The sequence below is a fragment of the Malus sylvestris genome, chromosome 2 (genome assembly GCF_916048215.2).
Source record: "Malus sylvestris chromosome 2, drMalSylv7.2, whole genome shotgun sequence".
In the NCBI taxonomy this organism is placed as follows: domain Eukaryota; kingdom Viridiplantae; phylum Streptophyta; class Magnoliopsida; order Rosales; family Rosaceae; genus Malus; species Malus sylvestris.
In genome coordinates this window covers 33137109-33158663 of record NC_062261.1, presented here as the reverse complement: position 1 = coordinate 33158663, position 21555 = coordinate 33137109, and the positions used below count along the sequence as shown (strand labels likewise).

At 38.3% G+C, this 21555-nt stretch overlaps 2 protein-coding genes across 2 annotated transcripts; one reads left to right on the top strand and one right to left on the bottom strand.

Annotated features, from left to right (window-relative positions):
• Window positions 1-9042: 9042 nt before the first annotated feature.
• Window positions 9043-13516, bottom strand: LOC126603192 (GTP-binding nuclear protein Ran1B-like). Its single transcript, XM_050269960.1, has 5 exons — window positions 13448-13516; window positions 13022-13110; window positions 9554-9643; window positions 9270-9449; window positions 9043-9181 (listed from the first exon to the last, which is right to left on the bottom strand). Exons 1-5 carry the CDS (start codon window positions 13514-13516, stop codon window positions 9043-9045), a joined length of 567 nt encoding a protein of 188 aa, XP_050125917.1.
• A 5815-nt stretch (window positions 13517-19331) lies between these two features.
• LOC126603184 (uncharacterized) lies at window positions 19332-19796 on the top strand. Its single transcript, XM_050269953.1, has one exon. The coding sequence runs from the start codon at window positions 19332-19334 to the stop codon at window positions 19794-19796; it is 465 nt and encodes a 154-aa protein (XP_050125910.1).
• The last annotated feature ends 1759 nt before the right edge of the window (window positions 19797-21555 follow it).

Genomic DNA, 21555 nt, shown 5'->3' with positions numbered 1-21555 from the left:
CTAACTTGCGAAGGAGAGTATGAAATAATGGATTGCCGAGTGGCTTAGTGAATATGTTGAGAAAAATTTAGAGTACACAACTCTAACACAAGTGTTGAAGAGACAACACAAGTAAACAAATTACTTGTATTACACACACAAAATATTACAACACTCACAAGGACACAACTTTAGAAGTAATGACACTCACTCACTTTCTAGAGACAAACTCTAGATCACTCACACTCCTACAAGACTATTCTTGCTTCTCACTCTCACTTGGTTGCTTGCTTGCTTAGCACCTCACCTATTTATAGGTGAGGTTTGCCGACATTGGACATTGCTAGATCATTCTAGCTACTAATAGCCATCTAATGTTACAACTTGCTAGAATTATCTAGCTTATTATGCATGCCCACCGACACACTCATGCTAGAAGATTCTAGCATATGCATGTTTTCTCCTTTGTTTCTTTATCATGGGCCAGTCTTTATTATTTGGGCTGGTGTTGTACTTTTAACAGAATATGTCTACAGTCTGTTGAGCTAAAGAAACATAAGCTGTCTTGATTAAACCTAATTGTATTCTTTCTTGCCTAGTATGGCAGTCAATTTCAGCGTGTTTCGTGCATCCATGGAACACAAGGTCGGCTGCGATGGGCAAAGCAACCTGATTGTCGCAATATAAGAGACATGGTTATAAGTGTGTTAGACGTAGGTCTTGCAAAAGATATTTCAGCCGCACTAATTCACAAGTAAGAGATGCCATGGATGTGTATTCTAATTCTACTGAGGAACATGACACAATGGATTGCCTCTTGGTTTTCCAAGATATTGGTGCACCTCCAAGAAAGACGCAAAAGCCGGTAACTGATCGCCTAGTTGTTGGGCAACTTCCCCAATCCATGTCACAGTATCCTTTCAATTGCAGCTTACCATGTGCTGGGAATAAAACACCTTGGCCTGGTGCTTTCTTCAAGCAACGTAGGACATGATACTTTGCCTCAAGGTGTGCTTTCTTTGGTTGTTTCATAAATTAGCTTAGAACATGAGTCGAGAAGGTGATGTCTGGCCTTGTGATTGTGAGGTATTTGAGGCAACCAACAAGGCATCTGTATTGAAATGGGTCTTTGAGTAGTTCACCATCTGAAGGTGTAAACCTCAAATGTTGCTGCATTGGGAAATTAGTTGGTTTTGCCTTAATCATACTTGCATCCTCAAGTATATCTAGAGTATATTTACCCTGGGAAATAGCAATACCTTGTTTCGAACGGGCAACTTCAACCCCAAGAAAATACTTGATATGCCTTAAGTCCTTGATCCGAAAATTGTTGTGCAATAAGCTTTTAAACTCATCAATGGCAGTGTTGTCGTTTCCTGTGATAATCATATCGTCAACATAAAGCAACACTGTTGTAAAATAATTGCCTCGTACCTTGGTAAACAAGGAATAGTTCGCCTTGGACTGTTGGATTTCGGCTCTTTTGATGGCTAAGGAGAATTTGGAGAACCAGTTACTCGATGCTTGTGTTAAACCATATAGCAACTTTCGAAGTTGAGAAACCATTTTTCGCCCCCTGTCGACCAAGGCCAATAGGAGGCAACTTATAGACCTCTTCATCCAAATCATTCTGGAGGAAGGCATTTTGGATGTCAAGTTGATGCAAGGACTAATGTCGGACAGCAACAACGACAAGCAAACATTTGTGAGTGACCAATTTCAAGAACAACGACGGCAGACGGCGGTCAACAGAGGTCGCCATTAAGGTCCTTCAATGATAACAAAATCTTTCACTGGACAAAGGTATATTCCGTCACTTTCATATGAGTTTCTCGACGCCCGACGCGTGGCTTCAACGGCGGCGACTATGGTGTCTACTCTCCAAACAACATCGATGAGTAGGATGGTGCGTTTGCCGTCGATGAAGGTGGCGCGTCCACCAGTGACCAATTGGGGCATAGCAGCCAGTGGTGGCATGTGCAAGACCCGAGACCTAACCTTAGGTTATTCAACGCTTGAATCGCGTGGCGCACTCCATTGTGATAATTCAATGTCCAAATAGCACTTTTAGGTGAAATTAGAGAAATGTTAGAACGTGTTTATTAAAGCTAAATAATACATTCACAGGTACAAGTTCAGTTAACTCGGACATAGGCAGGCGCCTATTGAGGAATCACGCTCATAATACCTGTGAGTGGATCCCCTAAAAAGCTGAGTTTTCAATTAAACTGTTTTTGATAAGTTGAATGATTTTGAAATAGTCTTTGATGAGTCTTGAATGGAAATTGATTAGATGACCACTTAGTTGATTTAATTGTTTTGGTGATTTATTTCACTGTATAGTCATCATGCATATTCGATAGTTGTCCATGGCCGTAAGATTATTTGTAGGTGTCAATATTTCTAGTAGAGGCTAAATGAGCTAGTAGATGCTAGTTATTGCTCAGGTAGATACCATTTCACGTGCTTGTTATACTATACTAGTAAATGCTAGATTTGAGATTTGTTGCAGGTATGACCTTTGATGATTTGATGTGTTTTTATTGGTTTGATATGATTGGATTGATTTGGAATGTGACTTGTTTTAACCATGTATTATAGTATATACTAGTATGTAGTTTTAAACTATATATGTTTTCAAAATGGAGGTTAGTATATTCGAAATGTTTTAACTAGATAAATAATTATGAGCCAACTCATACTTTGTTTTTCAACCCCTCATGACATAGTGATTACAAGGCAGCCGTTGAGGGACAAGTGGGCTTGGTAGTGAGGCTATTCATCTCCGGAGTAGGGTGATTTCTCTTCTGCTTGTACCATTGATTATGCTAAGCACTACAATTTGATTTGTGTTAACTGTTATATGCGTTGCTATGAGGCTCTGAACTTGATGTGATAATAATGGGATTAAATCCCTAGATGTGTCCCCAAGTAGGGAGGTTGTGTAAGACTTGAAGGATAGTTTTAAATTAATAAATAAATGAGCCTTTTCGGTTCAAATTTGTTCACATCATTATTTCCTTACTATGGCTTCTTAGATTGATGATATTCCTTCACCTTTATGGTGGGGTTATATTGTCAATTTAGTGATGGTCGACACATCACTACTCTTTAACTAATTGGTTATTGGGTTGGGGTGTGTCACGCTAGCTATGGCCTGGTAACCCTTTTTCTTTTTCTTTTTTTTTCTTTTTCCGAAAAAATTTCTGAATCTTTTCCAGTAGTTTTATGTAGAGGTTCTATGCAAGTAGCTCATGCAGTAACTTGAGGTCTAAGGTTGCACTGAACGCGGACTCTATCTCTAGTGGTGTGAGTGATGATCATACCATTACGCTACTTTATGCACTGGCACGGGTTAAGGTTCTTCGTCGGGGTCGGAATAAGAGTTTCCATTGGACGTCTATGCAGAGTTGAAGCACTCAGAAATCTGAATACTGAGACAATAATTTGAGTCTATGGAGTAGTTCTCCGAGCATTCTCAAGAGCCTTCACCCACCTTTCCATATCAACAAAGTTCAAATCATTTTTCACCTGAGAACTTGAAGATCACAATGTTTATCAAATCATTTTTCGCCGGAAAACAAGACAAAGTGTCAATACTAGCAAACCCTGCAATGTTTATCTCTAACAATGGTTATTTGGTCATAAAGAATGCTTTGTAAAGTATTGAACACAAGGAAGTTTTTGGCCGAAAAAAAACTCATCTCTGGGTTAAAAAATCGGGGACTATCCACTACCAATCCACTAATGTAAACAAAGTTCTTACAAAGACCACACAAGCTCAATTCCTAGATCCCCATCTATGGAGTAACATTACCTTTGTATAACCTTGTCTTACACGAGATGAAATCCTTCAATCTTCACAAGATAGCAGCTCATCCTAAGCTCTTCACCTTGTGGCACGGAGATCAACATGATCAATGATATGATGTTATGATATGCTTATGAAATAAGGATTCGAACAACCAATCAGGTTCTCCAGTCAAACCGTTGAAGGATATGAAACTTAAGGTATAGACCAACAACTTAACGCAAAACCATGAATATAATGCAGCCCTAATATGCGGTGATTGAGTGTTGATGCATGAGATGGTTTTGTGGTTAGGGTTTCGGTTTGGAAGCTTAAGAGGTAGCTCTTGGCTAAATGCACTATCTCTCTTAAAAAGTAAATTACCTAGCCAAAAAACAAATGAACCCTGAGAACATTTTTTTTTAAGGGAACAGCTGGATATTTCAGACAAGAGAAACAAGGCGACAGGTGTCACAAGTGAAAGAAACATTTTCCAGATCAAGGGTGAGAAATCCACGCACGGGAAAATATGTTAGATGGCCTATGTGGGCTATCTTAATCTGCATGCCTAGACAGCTAGACATTAGAAGGAATTTCTGACTAGACAACTACACTAAACAAAGGGAATCTGGAAAAATAAGCTTGATATGCATATGCAAATGTATGAGTCAAAGCTTTTGTAGTGAAGATGACTGGTGCTTCCACGAATTCAATCCCAGCAGTAATCCCAGATCAGCATTGTACACTAACTCTAAATTATGAGCATGTGTGGTAACACAAGTTTTGATAAGGGAAGTCAAACATTAAACCTCGTACTTAACAGTTAGCATTGACAAAGCTATCTTTATTTTTAGTGGTGATGGTGAGCAATCGGTTAACTTGAGAACAAGAATTTTTCTCTTAATGAAAGCACCTTGTTAAAACCAAATTTCCGTTCCACTGTGGGTTAGAACGGCCACCTACAATAATGAATAGACAACCGTGAATGTCCTATGGTACTACTGTGGCATCGGCCAAAAAGTGTCTAACAATCAAATTCGTATAAAGATCTTAGAACTCAAGCAGTAGGCAAGAGAGCGATTGAGGGCAAAGTATGTGTTTCCATTTTGAACCCTAAGGGGTTCATTTATACTAATCGAGAGAGTCCTTTTAGGATAGTGAAATCCACATTAAACTCGGAGAATGTTGAAGGGTATCTAGCATAAGATTTTGCTTTCTTACTTGCGGCACAAGTCAAATCCTAGATTGTAGGAGTCTCCTTGAACATATGAAACCAATAAAATCCCCAATCAGATCATATTTTTGTGTCTTGCGAAAGAAACATGGTCATTCTCAGCAAGGCCCGCAGGCCTTCCCAACCATTCCGAGGTCCAACAAGGTGTGGTGGCACTTTTGGTCCCTTTAGTCAATTTAGTCCAACCAGATCTGTGTAGCCCGTGACCAAACTACGGTGATGCTTGTAATTCGATCTACCTTACCCCAGCCTATGAAAATTTATGGTCCAACAAGTCTACTTTATTGTAATTGGCGTCTTCATTGATGGTGTTGAGCATAAAATTCATGTTGGCATGCATACTAGTTGGGTTTTTGTCAGGTCCTTTTCGGACTTGGCACTACTTGTTTTCTTGTTAACATCCAAAATTCATGCTTGCAGTGAGCATCTTGGTCTCAGCTCAAGAAAAGGAGAAATGGGTTGCTTATTTGTTTTATTGTTAGCATCGAAGTGAAGATCATGCCCCTTTGTCATTTGATTGATGAAAAATTGGAACCCGAGTTCGAATTGCTTCTTGATTTGTTCATGATCATTGAAGGGTTTGAATTTGATGCAGGATATGTTTTACATTGATTTTCTAGGTTTGTCAGTAAGGCCGAAAACACACATACATCTCAAAATCGAGTTGTCGGTGTTCCTAACTCATACCTCCTACCTTTGGATGCTATTTATTGTTTTTGTCACGCTCTGATCCCGAGATACGTCTAGGATTGACCCGTGATGTCATCACATACCTGATCATCTATCATGTCTTGCCTCCGAGACATGAACAAATCACAATTGAAAGGTCTAATAGCATAGTAACTTTTCCCCTTTATTTCATGACTGCATCTAACCTCTGTATTAGATTGCCTACGTACCTAAGACTGGATCAAGCCATTTGTAATTCACCATTCATTATATTATGATATTTATCATAGTACTTTGTAGCATATAAACATAGGATTCCAAAATTAACTCAATAAAACTCGACGAGCCTAATTCACTAGATTCTATAACACGCAAATCAACGAATTAACCACCAGAGTTTTTCCTTCCTCTTTCATGTATATCGCCTGTTTTCCACTAACAATCCCACAATCACAACCAACAACTGAATCAATAATTCAAAGATGCATACTATTAGCGTTTAACTAAATTAATCAACCAATAAAATCATATATCACTTCATTAAGTTTAGTAAAGCTAACCTCTGTAAGGTTGGTCGTATTTCATAGCCTGAAATTCAAAGCAACAGCATTGTAACTTTAAGTTACCAACACAAGCATAAGCATGAGCACCTTCTTTGTTTTAAAATTCTAGACCGACTCAAAGGAATCCCAAATATAACATAATTCCGGACCACTGAACCGAATCAAGGCAAAGCAGGGCATTCAGACCACTTAACGGAATTCTGAATAAAATACAATTCTGGACCACTCAACAGAATCGAGGCGAAGCGGGATATCTGGACCACTCAATAGAATGTATTGTGCAGTACTTGTTCTTATGGAATGTATCAAAGATAAGGCACTGCATTAGAACATAACATCAGTGATGTTATGAGTCTCGAAGATATAAAACTTGTATTCGTGCTGATTCGAGAAAGGGACCAATGAAATGGTTAGATCCGGCAACGCAGTCTTATTAGTGCTTAGTGATGCAAACAACAATGCCCCATTTCCGTGCACTGTCTAGTAATGCAAATAACAATGCTTCTAAGAACAACCACCGAGCCCTTTTATGGTGTTAGTAACTAAGTATTAATGATGTGTTGATACAGATTTGAACTACTTAAGTTTTAGAAAAAGGGCTACTTCCGGTGGTGTTTCTAGAATTTTATAGCGCTTTCTAAAGCGGATTGGTTTAGTTTTTTAGCTGGCTAACAATGACGCCAATTTTCTCTTTGGACAACCCTGCTGTTACATAATTCCCTTCAAATGCTGCACTCTCCCAAATCCCAGCAACCTTGGAATGTTCACGCTAATTCTCACCCTAGTTGGAATAAGCATGATATTTGTGTCATTTTTACCTGATGTATTTTTCTAGCCTAAAAGACATGCTAAGATCTAAAAGGTCAATCTTATGTCATTGATATGCATCATGTTTTATTTTTAGTTCCTTGCAATTAGTTGCTGAATTTCGTACCAGAAGACCACACAAAGAAACTACGTTAAATAAGAAGAAACAAAAAATTAAAATCAAGAAGTCACGAAAGCAGGCATTGGAAAGGTAAAGTAGTCGGATGTTTGAAGATTTGATGAGTAGTACTAATTAAGTCAAAAATTAATCTGTAGAGTATTTACGAGCAGCAACAGTTAGATACAAGTTTCTTGTGGAATCCTGTTCCCTATTGCAGAACAACAAATGCTAAAAAGAATTGAGAACAATAAGTTGTCTGCTTTCTCTCCTAAATTCAGCAATGACCCTCAACTGGTTTGTAAGGGTAAATGCTGCTATAAAAAAAAAAAAAAGTCGTACTCAGTGCACAAGGCTCCTGCTTTAAGCAGGGTCTGGGAGAGGTGAATGTCGGCTAGCCTTACCCCCATTTATGGAGAAGCTGCTCCCAAATCTCGAACCCGAGACCTACCGCTCATGGGTGAAGGCACTTGCCATCGCACTAAGTGCGACCTCTGGTAAATGCTGATATAATACAAGTAATTTTTTTTTTTCTTAACAGATATGCTTTGTGCTTGTTTCGATTTTTCTATGAACAGGCGGAACTCTGTAATATGCTGGCATTGTTGCAGGAAAGAACATTTGTCTAACTCCTTCGGCTTTAATAATTGGAATATGATCCCTGATGCACTCTGAAAATTGAAAACCAAATGATTTGTTAGCAATTCATGTTTTTGTTGTTTGTATGAATTATGTAAAGAGCTTGCTGATGAGAAAGTACTGGACATTGAGTAAACATACCAAGATCAATCTAGCCCCCAACCACAAGGGTTTAGGTGTAGGGAATGGAATCATTAAGCGGCCGACTCCATAGACAGCCACAACAAAGAAATGAAGAAAAAGGCTGATTGGACGAGGGTGAAGTCCGGATAGTAGAAATATTGGTCCATTTGAACACACGCCTCCAAGGCTCAAATAGTCAAAACATGCTTCACCCATTTCCTGTCTTGCGGGGTCAGGCGATGCACAAAAGACTTTGTAAAGGGCACCGGCTAATGTGTTTATGGTAGACGACACAGGCTGCAATGAAAATTAACCAATTCCATCAGACACATTTTCACATGCATCATAATTATATATTTGACATGTTATATTATTAAATTTTTTATCAGTGGCGGACAAATTATAGCATAACATGTCCGACTATTTAATAAGAGAGAATTTTCAATTACAAATCGAAAATGCTACATACCTTGCGGAGTGTGTAGAATGATTCGAGATATTCACACAAAGCAGGTGCATCGTTGAAATTAGTTACGGGTCTCAGAAGATCCCTTAGAAGAACAATGTCAGAAAGAGCCACAGTCATTCCTCCTCCGGTTAAAGGATGTCTCATGTTGAAAGCATCCCCCAATAAAATTGCACCAGGAGTGGGCTGAGGAGCAGCCGGCATGCTTTTGTTTTGCATTGTTCTGATGATTCCTTTAACAACCGCTGCTAGAAAAGGCTTTAAGAGCTGATGGGGAACCTGAAACGATAAATTCCATTAGTCCTTTTTGATCGAAATGACTGGAAATTGAAACTTAATAAAATCAAGCAAAATAATAGATACCTGAGGACCCACACTACTACAAAATGAGATATCACTGGCGGTATAAAACCGACAAGAAACAGCACTTACTGTCGGATTTTTGGTAAAAATCCGACATTAAATCATGCAATGTCGCATAGAGAAACCGACACCAATACTACCGTCACAAAAAGGTATTGACGTCGCTTAACCCCCTTAATCCGCCACCAAGAAGCAAAGTAATATCAAATAAAAAAAGAACAACGGCGTCGCTTAAAAGCGACATCGATTCTTACGTTACTTATAAGCGACATGAAAATCTGATATATAGATTCACAAAATAATTATTATGCTGTCGCTCATAAGCGACACCAAATATATTAATAATAAAAAAAATCTTTTTCCGTTTTCATCAATGTGCACTTCTGGAGGAGCCAAGGCAAGGGATTCGACAAAATGCAAGTTAGGGTCCCTGCAACAAGAAGCGCTTTCAGTAACTTAAACTGCACTTCCAAAAGTCACAAGAAAATTACACCTATTCACGACTTAAAAGATTTTACCCTGCAAGCTTTCTGGCAAGGTACAAGAAAGGCTTCTCGAAGTTATAATTGCTCTTAGCTGATATCTCATAGTACTGAAGATTCTTCTTCCTGTGGAAAGTAACTTGCTTTGCCTTGACCTTCCTGTTCTTGACATCAACCTTGTTTCCACAAAGAACAATCGGTATGTTTTCACACACCCTGAAATTGAGAACACGAGAACCCAAATAGTCAAATACCAAAACCCAAAACTTCATTGAGAGAAATACATGCGATAACAAATAAAGAAAACTTTGCAAGCACACCTGCAAAGATCCCTGTGCCATGTGGAAACATTCTTGTATGTCAACCGAGCAGTAACATCAAACATGATAATAGCACATTGCCCATGGATACTGCAAAACAACGTAATTCAAAATCAAAGTAAGAAAATATCACAATTTGGGGGAGAAATGAAAGCACGGATTCAATAACAAACCAAATCTTGAGTAACAATTAACGCTGACAAGAATTTAGAAAGCAGAATACTTGTGCTCTAAACACAGCCAAAAAAGACAGATGCAAACAAGTTTGATAACAATCTTCAGCTAGAAATTTAAGACTGAAATTGGGGGAGAAATCAGAAATGAAAGCACGGATGAAATGGGAAAGAGAGGGGTTTAAATAACTTACTTGGCGTCGGTTTAAACCGACATGGACTTACTGACGTCAAATTAAATGTACATGGCATCGGTTTTAACCGACGCCAACCTGCCACACTTTACTAATATTCACATCACTTTCTGACACTCTTTATTGAAAATACGGCGTCGGTTTAAATTACTGTTGGTATCGGTCTAAACCGACACTAACTTTTGACACACTTTTTCAAATTCACATAACGTCGATTTAATGAATTATAGTGTCGGTTAAAACCGACACTAAGTTTAACCCAAAAAACAAGCGGGAAATTTCGGTTTAAACCCACCTAATGTTTTCATCCATTTCCCGCCTGATGTTTTCATCCATTTCCCACCTGATGTTTTCATTGAGCTTCTCATTTGTCCATCAAAAAGTTCATCGAAAAGTCAATTATAAGTGTTGCAGCTGCACGCCATGCATGGCTGATCAAATTTCTAAACACCATCTCTTGTACAATTGTACCACATTCCTCTCCCTCAATCTTCATTTGAATAACAATATAATCCATTTCCCGCTTAATATTTAACCCAAAGAAAAAAAATAACCAGCTTTTTTTTTGTGTGTTATCTCTTATAACATTTTAAGATTTTAATAAATAAAATTTAACTTGAATAAAATACGTAATAAAAAACATAAATATAATTTTATTATAAAATATCATCACATACTAATTGAAACATAGTCTAATTAACACTTAAAATATATAAAATAATTAATATATTTATTCCAAATCATCCAAACGATAAGATTTACTAACACTTAAAGTTTATTTATACTTTCATTAAGTATAACATAAGATTCACTAGTGTAAATATTTTAAATTGAAGATCGAATTCATTCATTATATTCATATAGAGTCAAGGAGTGTAGCTATAAAAATTCATCAAAATCGGAGTTAAAATAACCGTTAAATCGTGATTTTTCGTTTATAACCGTCGAAAAGTTTTGTCCCATTACTTGATCTTTGAATATTTGTATTTTGCGTTTTGTTACGTATGCGATCTCGAAGCATATACAAACAATTTGACGGTTGGATCGTTGAAATTAGTTTCATAGAATGTGTATCCCATCAAAACGATAGATTGACTAACACTTAAGAGTTTATTTATACTTTCATTAAGTATAACATAAGATTTTGTGGTATCCACTAGTGTAAATATTTTAAATTGAAGATCGAATTCATTCATTGTATTAATATAGGGTCAAGGAGTGTAGCTATAAAAAATAATCAAAATCGGAGTTAAAATAACCGTTAAATCGTGATTTTTTGTTTTATAACTGTCGAAAAGTTTTGTTCCGTTACTTGATATTTGAATGTTTGTTTTTTGCAATTTTTGGCGTATGCAATCTCGAAGTATATACAAACATGTTTGATGGTTGGATCGTTGAAACTAGTTTCGTAGAATGTGTATCCCATCAAAACAATAGATTCACTAACACTTAGGCCTCGTTTGGCAGCTTGGACTGTATTGACTATTTTAGTCGGATAGGATAAATAGTCGTCGGATAGGACTGACTAAATTAATTGGACGTTTGGTGTTGCATCGAATTAATTTATACATCGGATAATAGGTCGGACTATAATAATTTTTTTAAATAATTTCACAGGATAAGTGTTGTTAAAATGAAAAAAAAAAAAGGAAGAAAAACAAGTGAGACAAAAAAAATTAAACAGCATTACACAGACAAAAATAAAAAAAATAAAAAAAAAAAAAGGAAGAGAAAAAAACCCAGATCTCTTCCCAGTTCCCAGTCGTGTCTTCCTATCTAAACCATCTTCCCCACGCATCAATTCCCACCCTCCCATACGAACCCACTTCCTCATTTCTTCAAATCTCCCAAAACCCACATCGATTCACCAACCAAAAAAAAAAAATTCCCAGAAATTAAATATTTTCAATGCTAATAAACCAAATTTTATCATCGGAGCCTAGCTCCCTTCCTTGTCGGAGCCCAGCTCCCTTCCTCCTCCTCGTCCTTCTCGTTGGAGCCTAGATCGGAAAATTTGAATCATCATCTTCCTCCTTCAACCCACGGAAGTATTGTTGTTCTGTCAGAGATCAAAGGCGAACGGAGGAGGTGGGAGGTGTGTGTGTGTGTGAAGGAGGAGGGAGGAGGGAGGAACAGAAAGAAAAAAAGAAGACGACAAAGATGAACTTGAGATCTAGACGAGAGAGAGCAGACGGGTGAGATAGTTGAAGGAGAGTCATGCGAGAGAGGAACGGAGTGAACAAGAGAAATCTCACCTGACTAAATAATATAGAGGTTTTGGACGAGATTCATAAGCGGGTGGGAGGGGTATAAAATAAGTGGGGCCGGATTAAATAATCCGGTGCTTATTTAATACGAAGCTCACCAAACACCCGTTTCGTATTATTAATACTATCCGGTGGTCTTATACGGTGTGCCAAACGAGGCCTTAGAGTTTATTCATACTTTCATTAAGTATAACATAAGATTTTGTGGTATCCACTAGTGTAAATATTTTAAATTGAAGATCAAGTTCATTCATTGTATTCATATAAGGTCAAGGAGTGTAGCTGTAAAAAATCATCAAAATCAGAGTTAAAATAACCGTTAAATCGTGATTTTTCTTTTATAACCATTGAAAAGTTTTGTTCCGTTACTTGATCTTTGAATTTTTTTTTTTTTTTGCTATTTTTGGCGTATGCAATCTCGAAGAATATACAAACAAGTTTGACGGTTGGATCGTTGAAACTAGTTTTGTAGAATGCATATCCCATTAAAACAATAGATTTATTAACACTTACAAGTTTATTCATACTTTTATTAAGTATAACGTAAGATTTTATGGTATCCACTAGATAGCGTATACTCCCGTCTTAGCGCATGGAGGAACGTGCACTCTCAGATAGGCACATGGACAAACATACACTCACGGTTGGGGCCACACTCCGATAATCAACATGAGCAACCTTCTAGGCGAAGTGTTCATTCGCGGTAAGGCCTGCAATGAGCATCCTCTTCACATCGGAGTAGGCAACATAACGGATGGGGATAAGCAATCACTCAATCCAACTCAAGTTCAACCAGCAACCTGTGAGTTACTCACTCTCCTACTAGAAACATACCACACTGACCGCAGCCGCGATATAAACGAGCCGAACACATGGAAGAGCAGCCTAGACCAGCAGGTCACGACCGGGGGCAGCTGAGGGCTCTGCCACCCCAACAAAGGTAAATTCAGGAAGAAGTAGAAATACTCATGACCGAGCGATTGCGCGATTTCCCGCGCAACGAAGCTATTGACAAGGCGCTTCGATGAAACATGACCAACATAAGCGAATCATCTTTCAATGACAAGATCGAGCAGACGAGACTACCCCACATATATTGCCGGATATAAAAACTTTTTTTGTTCCGACAAACGCAACAGCTCAGCCTAATGGCACGCCAGGGGCAGACAAGTACCAGAAGGACACACCAGCCTAACTACCAAAAACCGGGGGCAGACCTTGTTCTCAACACTCCAGACAATTCATCCTGCTGCGCACAACCTGGCCCAAGCCAGCCCCTTCTTTGATTTCACAACCACGTCTGCCTGCTCCATGGTTCCCAACAGCCATTGATCTATCATCATGGCTCATAACTGTGCCAATCTTGCACCATGGCTCCCAACCATGTGGCTCGTGCCAACGAAGCCTCAAAAGGGCACAAGATGAAACACCTAATGATGGCGCAATAATTTAGGGAGCAGCTTATTGCGCTTACACCCTTACGTAGGTTCCACAAGCAATTCGAAGTCTCAAGCAGTTCGCCAAACAAGACCTCGTAGCCTGAGGATTATTTCAGTTGTCCAGCAATCCAGCTTTCCTCAGTTGCACTCACGACAACGACTTCCATGCTCTCCAGTGTGAGAGGGTAAACCAATTCCCCGACACCTAAAAGGGTTTGCTTTCCAGTGCGAGAGGATAAACTAATTGCTCTCTAGTGCGAGAAGGTAAACCAATTCCCCGACACCCAAAAGGGTTTTCTCTCCAGTGCAAGAGGATAAACTAATTGCTCTCCAGTGCAAGAGGATAAACTAATTGCTATCCAGTGCAAGAGGATAAACTAATTGTTCTCCAGTGCGAAAGGGTAAACCAATTCCCCGACACCCGTACGGGTTTGATTTCCAGTGTGAAAGGGTAAACTAATTGTTTTCCAGTGCGAGAGGGTAAACTAATTGCTCTCCAGTGTGAGAGGGTAAACTAATTGCACTCCAGTGCGAGAGGGTAAACTAATTCCTCGACACCCATCTGAGTAAGCTCTCTAGTGCGAGAAAGCCACATAGCTTAAAAGATCGAATGCTTGAAGATCAACTAGGCAGCAAATGGTCAGGGGCAGCAGCCACTTTTGCACTTAACAGTTCACCCATCCGACACTTCATCTTCAGCAGCTCCGATCTTGGCAGCTTTATCGTTGACTGCTCTATCTACGGCAGCTGAGAAATCAAACTCAAGCAGTTGTCTCATTTTTGGCAAGCAACCCAGACATGGCAGCCTAAACCGTTGCCCATGCCACGCCACTTCCTCGGCCCATGCCGAGCTAATCCTTGGCTTCAATCAAGCCGAGCAGCACAAGCAATGGTCCCTGCCACACCACCTCATTGGCCCATGACAAGTCGACTCCTGGCCCCTGCCAGCCGACATGTTGCACTACACCGACAACTGCCCCGTGGCAGCACCCCCTAAGAAGAAGACAAGAAGAAATTAAGTTTTTTACATTGGTGCGGCACGGAAAAGACGAAGAAAGCAACGAAAGACGGTCATTTGCTCGGGCAAGATGTAGAAGATTGATAGAGGAGGGGGAACAAATATCCTCTAAGCTCTCTCTCTCTTTTGTAGGGTAGAATAAATCACTCTCCAAAGTTGATTTAATAACCCACTTAAGGTGGACTTAAATACGCTTTGAGAGAAATTTATTTCCTTTTCCTAGAAGGATCTAATTTCATATTAAAGAGGGAATCTACATCAAAACAAGAAGCAGTCCTAAGTTTCCTAGAACAAGAAGATCTCTACACCTGCTGCACTTTCCTACGAGCAGCCCAGCAGGTGTGGGGGCATTTGTGGAGTCAAAAATAATCATAAAGCGACACATGGACTTTTAGGTAAAAATGACAAATTTACCCTCAAGGCATACCGGGTCTCCTACATGCAAGCGGTGGAGAATCATCCATCAACCAAATCAGGAGTACCCAAAATAGGTAACAAGTTCAAATTTGTCTCATCCATCCTCATTCCATAACCTCCAAAAACCTCCCAAAACATTTATTTTATTATGATAATTAGCCAATTAATATATTTATACCTAATTAATATATTAATTGCTAATTGAATCACCAAATAACACCCCAAAACACACTTAAAGGCCACATCCCATTCCCTATATATATGACCCTATTTCTTCTAAAAAGCTAAGTTAATACTCTTGCAAAACTCCCAAAAACTCTCCAAATACTTTTCTCTCTAAATTCTAACTTTGGCATCGGAGGTTCTTCGGCCAAAACCCCCCCTGCAATTCATCGTGGGCTCGTGAGGCTCTTGGCCTTGACCTAAGGTGTTAATTATTTTGTAGGTGCAATTTTATCCAAGAAGAAGAAGGCGGAAATTGCATCCACAGCTTAACCATGACCACACAAAACAGAAGGGCACGAGAGGTTATGGAAAGTGGGAGGGCAGACAATCCTTGTCCATTTAAATAAGCAGTCATTCTTTTGTTTTTGTTTTTTTTTTTATTTTTGTCATTGTCAAGTGTATATAGTATTTCTTTGGAACTGGATCCCCTTCGGTTCCAAAAAGATCTGAACCCACTAAGCAGTGCATCCGGGATATTGAAATTTAATTCAACGGCTACAATTATTATAACTTTTAGAGAGGCCCCCTCTTTGTAGCCGTTGAATCAAATTTCAATGGTCCCGATGCATTGCTCAGTAGGCTCAAATCCCTTGGATCCGGAGAGGATCCAGTTCCTTACACGTGGTCGAATATGTCTTATGTTGGTATGGAGAGTGGGGACATAGGGGGAGTGAGCAACGGGGAAGTTGGGTCAAGTCAGTAGTGTGGACTGTGGACAGTGGAGAAGTACTTCGTCCAAATTTTTAATTACTCATGCTATAAAAATATTTATCGTGACTTTTTGTATATTTTTATTTATGGAATTCTTTTTTCTCATTCTTATATAATTGGATAAGTTAGAAATGAGAAAAATTAAGGAGTTAATTGTTATTGGAAGAATCCGTTTATATTAAAATTTTACTATAATTACATGGTATGTTTTATTGTGTTTATGAGTTGTGTAGAAGAAATTGTTGAAAGACTACGAGCTTGGAAGCGATGAATCTACATTTTTATAACTTGAAGAGGGTATTGTGGTCAGTTCAAACTTGAATAGCTAAGGTGGCAGCACCACTAGAAATTATGGCTTCATTTCTGCAATTTCACTTATAATTGTAGTGAACTGGCCTTGTGGTTAGGGTGTCTTCTTCAATTCACTGTGATTCAAGTTCAAGTTCGAATTCTTTACGGTTATTATTTTATATAGTGAGGGACTTCTCAAAGCACAAGCTTTTTATTGCCTTATTTCCTCGACTTCATACGTGAATTTGCAATTTTTATTCCAGGATTTAGGTTGGTCCTAGTGTTTAAGTGCTTATTTGAAAGTGCTTTTAAAATAACTGAAAGCACTTTGGTGAAAAGATTTTTGAAATCAATCCTTAGTAACAATCCAAGTGGATTATGAAAATCACTTTAAATGCTTCCTGCAAGAAACATATATCTTGTTTTTTTGGAATCCACAATTTTCACCAAAAATGTTTTCAAATATTTTTAAAATACTTTCAAGCGAGCCCTAAATCCGTGTTTTGAGGACTTGCGCATCAAGACAAATCAAGAGAAATCAGATGTCGGGAATTACTTAAGGTAAAACTCATGTGCATTCATTGTAGAAAATTAATAAATTGAGAGACTGAGCCTAGCGGGGGCTGGGCCTTGCGGCTTTTTAAATTTTATATAACATATAAATATAAATATCTATTAATATTTTTTAAAAAGTACATAATTGCATTGGAATATATAAATTGTAAAATATAATGACATATAAATTATAAAGTATTAGGAAATATTTAAAACATTAGGAACAAGCGTATAATGAGTGTTCATCCGAGTATTTTACAAGTTTCTTATAATTTATTGAAAAAATAAATGCATAATGAAAGTTATCTATTTTCTTTTTAAGTGAGAGTCGCAGCTTCCGGATCTAGGCGGACGCATAGGCGGGTCTAGGCACCCTTTCAGACGGTGGCAAGCCACATGAGGCCTAGGCAGCACTATAGGGGGGATTCTAGAACAGTTTAGGAGAGTGATATCAAATCTACTCATATCTAATCAAATTATATTTATTTAGGTTGATTAGGGCTGTAGAATTGATTTACTTTAGGAACACGCCTGAGTGTTTTTCGACTATTGTTACTCCTTGTAATTGGGCGATCTCGTTCGTATAAGAAACCAAGTTTGTATCGTTCTTTCTTCACCTTTAGCATTAGGGTATTGCATCTGAATGTAAAAGGAGAGGTTTAACGTTTGTTAGGTTTTGAGAGTAACTTTGTGAAAGCTTTAGAATCCTTGAATTCATTCATAATCTTACATTTGTTGTGTGCATCTTTTGAGAATGTCCATCGATAGGAGGAGAGACTTTGCATTGGTTTATAAGTAAGTCAAGCTACTCCCCATTTGCCAATTGGTTTTATGGTAGAGCCTCAGCTTTCTTCATGATATCAGAGCGGATTCTCTCCCGTGTGAAGTTCAACGGTTGCACGTGTTTCACGTCACCTTGTTTGTGTTCGCATGTTTGGCTTGAAAATCGCCACAGGTGAGGAGGTATGTTGCAAATGAATCTCACATTGATGGAAAATAGACCTTACATAAGTTGACTACTCTCATATTGTCAATTATTTTTATGCTAGAATCTCAATTTTCTTCTGCGTCTCTTTTCTCATGAGGAGAACATATTGTGTGTGACTTATTCATCCAAAAGAGGGCAAAGGAAGGTGGAGTATTGCAAGACAGAAGTATATGGTAAAGCTTTGAGTCTACTATGTGTCTATCAAATTGAGTCTTGTAAAAGTCTTATTCCTTAGTGATTCTTTAACTGATTGTGTGTCCGTGAATTTTCCTGTTATATGTGGATTTTTACCACGTAAAAAATATTGTGTGTAACTATCTTCTGTATCTACATATTTTTTTTTTTTTGTTCTTTACTATTATTTAGTAGGATTGAATAATAAAGAGTAATGCTATGGAGACTAAATGTTTAGGCCAAATTTTGTAAACTAAATAACATGGAAGCTGATGATTGGATTACTACTTAAATGTTGATTGACGTACTTATTTCTTATTGGTAACATATCATGCAAATTTAATCTACCTAACATTACTTAATAATAAATTCAATCCTACAACCTCGGGGATTTTAATTGAAATTGTTTATTTGTGCCTTTGATTTGAATTCCAGCATTGCTCCGTACTGATGACTTGGGTACCCAAGTTTCACACTTGCCCCGGGATCACACAAATAAACAATAGGATGTGTCAAAAAAATAAAAAACAGGAAAACAAAAACGTCCCCGTTGCTCTTACGTCTCCTAACGTCGTATTCGATCGTATGATTGTAAATTAAAAAAATGGTTTGTATTTCTCATGTGTCGGACATCTTAATGCCCACGCACGTTTGACTCATTGTCATTGACCATACATAGTCTTCATGACCCGTTGCTCTTAGGTCATCTCTAACCGAGGGCTGGCCAGATGGCTTGTTTTAGCCATCTAGCTCTCTAAGATTTTAATATTTTAATGAACAGTACATTGCCATATTTGCCTCCGTCTCCAACCGAGAACCAAAGAACCATAGGGCTCGTTTTAGCCATGTCACAAAAAACTGTCTCCAACCAAGGGTCATAGGGCCAAACATAATTTATTATTTAAAAACTACAACTTGTATTCAAATCCAACTACTAAGTGACATCACCTAGCCGTTGGTGGATGACGTCATGCTGACGTCAGCTAGCTGTTGGATTTGAATTTTTTTGGGCTATAAATATGGTGGATATTGGGTTATAATTCACACAACTTTGAATTCAATCTATTTCAATTCAATATCTTTCAATTCAAGTTTGCAATGAATTCCAACTTTGGATCCTCTTCGAATTCCAAATGGGTGTCCTCATCCAATTCCAAATTGGAAGAAAAATGGGCGCAGATGAGACGAGAAGATGAGGATTATGATGAAGAAGATGAAGCATGGTGCAACGTGGAAGCAGCATCCATGGTGTGTCAGCCAACTACATAACAACCTGAATGATGTGGCTCTGTTACTGGTCGGTCTTACAAACCATGAAATAGAGCGATGACGTATGCCAATCTGATGAACAAATTCTTCAACCCCAACTCAATGTACACAGAAGAGGATTTTAGACGTCGCTTCCAGATGAGGCGTCATGTATTCGAGCGTGTACTTCGTGATGTCCAGCAGGTCAATCCATACTTTCGACAGAAGCGGGACAGAGCAGGCTGCCCTGGTTTCTCACCTCATCAGAAGGTTAATGTTACACTCCGAATGATGGCCTATGGCTCCCCAGCTAATTCGATGGATGAAACTCATAGTATGTCTGAGTTTACATGCCTTGAAACTCTTCAACAATTTTGTGTCACAATTGTTCAGGTTTACAAAGACGAGTACCTTCGCAAACCAAACCAAAAAGATCTGGATCGGCTCATTCGCAAAGCTGAAAACCGTGGGTTTTCGGGAATGATAGGGTCATTAGACTGCATGCATTGGGATTGGAAGAATTGTCCCACTAGATGGCAATGAGGCTTCTGCAGAAGGTCGAGAAAGCCAACTGTTGTGTTAGAGGCGATTGCCTCGTATGACACATGGATTTGGCATGCTTTCTTTGGAGTCCTTGGATCCCAAAATGACGTTACAGTTCTTGGGCGTTCACCTCTCTTCAATACCCTGACAAAAGGTAAAGCACCTCAACTTGACTACTACATCAACGGTCGTTAGTACAATATGGGGTATTACTTGGCAAATGGCATCTACCCAAAATGGGCGACACTTGTCCAAGCAATTTCAAACCCTAGGAATGACGTCGAAAAGTTGTTTACCTTACACCAAGAGGCATACCGGAAAGATGTTGAGAGAGTTTTCGGTATTCTACAAGTACGGTGGAAGATCATCAGCGAACCGGCAAAAGGGTGGAGTCGAGAAAACTTGGACTCCATCATGATGTCTTGCATCATATTACACAATATGATTGTGGAGGATGAGCGAGATGGGTATATTGATGGAGAGTCCGATGACGACCAAGAGGATCCAAATAGGTCAAGAAGGGTTCGTGCAAAAATATATGATGGGCCTAATTTGCCTTTCAATCCAAGAACTGGTAATATCTCTATAAATGAGTACATGAGGCGCTATAGAATGATACGTTCCCATGCCACAAACAAGTACCTACAACAAGATCTTGTTGCACATCTTTGGGCCAAAAATAGCATGGAGTAGGAGTTTAAGTTTTATGTTGTTAAATGTTTTTCAAAATGTTGTTTAAGTTTCATGTTGTTAAATGTTTTTTTATGTTGTTTAATGTTATTTAATATTGTTTAATATTGTTTAATGTTATTTAATGTTAATGAAAAAATTGAAGGAAATATCATTGGAAGAGGTAAGAAAATATAATGTGAAAAATTGGAATAGAATGAAGTGAGATAATATGGAATGGTGAAAATTATGTGAGAAATGATGTAGGAATGGCTTAGGTATTGTTTGAAAAAAAAAGGGAATTTTTAAATTTCATAAACAAAAATTTGGCCAAAAAAAAAAACATTTGAATCCAACGGTAACTAGCCATTGAATTTTAAATTTTGGCAACCATTCCTATCGGTAATATCAGACAGGAATAAGTACTATTACTGTCGATTATATTTGACAAGATTAATCAAAATTTTGGCCCAGCCCGGGGGCTGGCTGGATTAGGCCAACCAGTCCTTTCAGATTCCATGGGGCCCACGAGCCATCTGGCCTAACCCTCGGTTGGAGACGGTTTTCAGATAATTTTCGGCCCTTTGACCCTCTAGACCCTTCGGTTGAAGATAGCCTTATGTCTTGAAAAGAATTACTACTGTTTGTCAATAGTTCTAGGAAATTTCCCAATAAAATATGCCTAAGCTTCTAGTTTACTGTAGCTATACTTGTTTGGTTCTTACTATCGGAGTTAGTTAATGATTTGGACTCTTACGTTGATATTCTGTTTTGCTTTGGGATTTCAACTTCAGCTAACTTTTCTATTCATGGAGTCTCTTCTTTAGACCCAAAAAAAAAAGAAAGAGAGAACTCTCTCTTCCAGGCATTCCTAACTGCTGATGGAATTAGTTTTTTATTCATAATTAATGATTATGCATGTATCAACATCAATATATTTTTCTTACGAAAATTCCATTGGGTTCCTTGTAGCATTTGGGATTGTGATCGCAACACCAACTTATGAATTTTCTTCTAAACAACTGGTAACGGAATTGCAGAAAATGTTTTCAAATTCAAACTCTTAGACTACAACTCGAAAACAAGAAAA

Excerpts from the sequence above, each read along its gene's own strand:
- LOC126603192 (XM_050269960.1), bottom strand. The coding sequence starts at position 13,516 with ATGGCTGTTGGGAACCATGGAGCAGGCAGACGTGGTTGTGAAATCAAA. Across the intron at positions 9,644-13,021 it reads TCGCGGCTGCGGTCAGTGTG|TATCCATGGGCAATGTGCTA; the intron begins GTATGTTTCTAG and ends GTTGTTTTGCAG. Across the intron at positions 9,450-9,553 it reads TGGCACAGGGATCTTTGCAG|GGTGTGTGAAAACATACCGA; the intron begins GTGTGCTTGCAA and ends TCTCAATTTCAG.
- LOC126603184 (XM_050269953.1), top strand. The coding sequence starts at position 19,332 with ATGACGTATGCCAATCTGATGAACAAATTCTTCAACCCCAACTCAATG.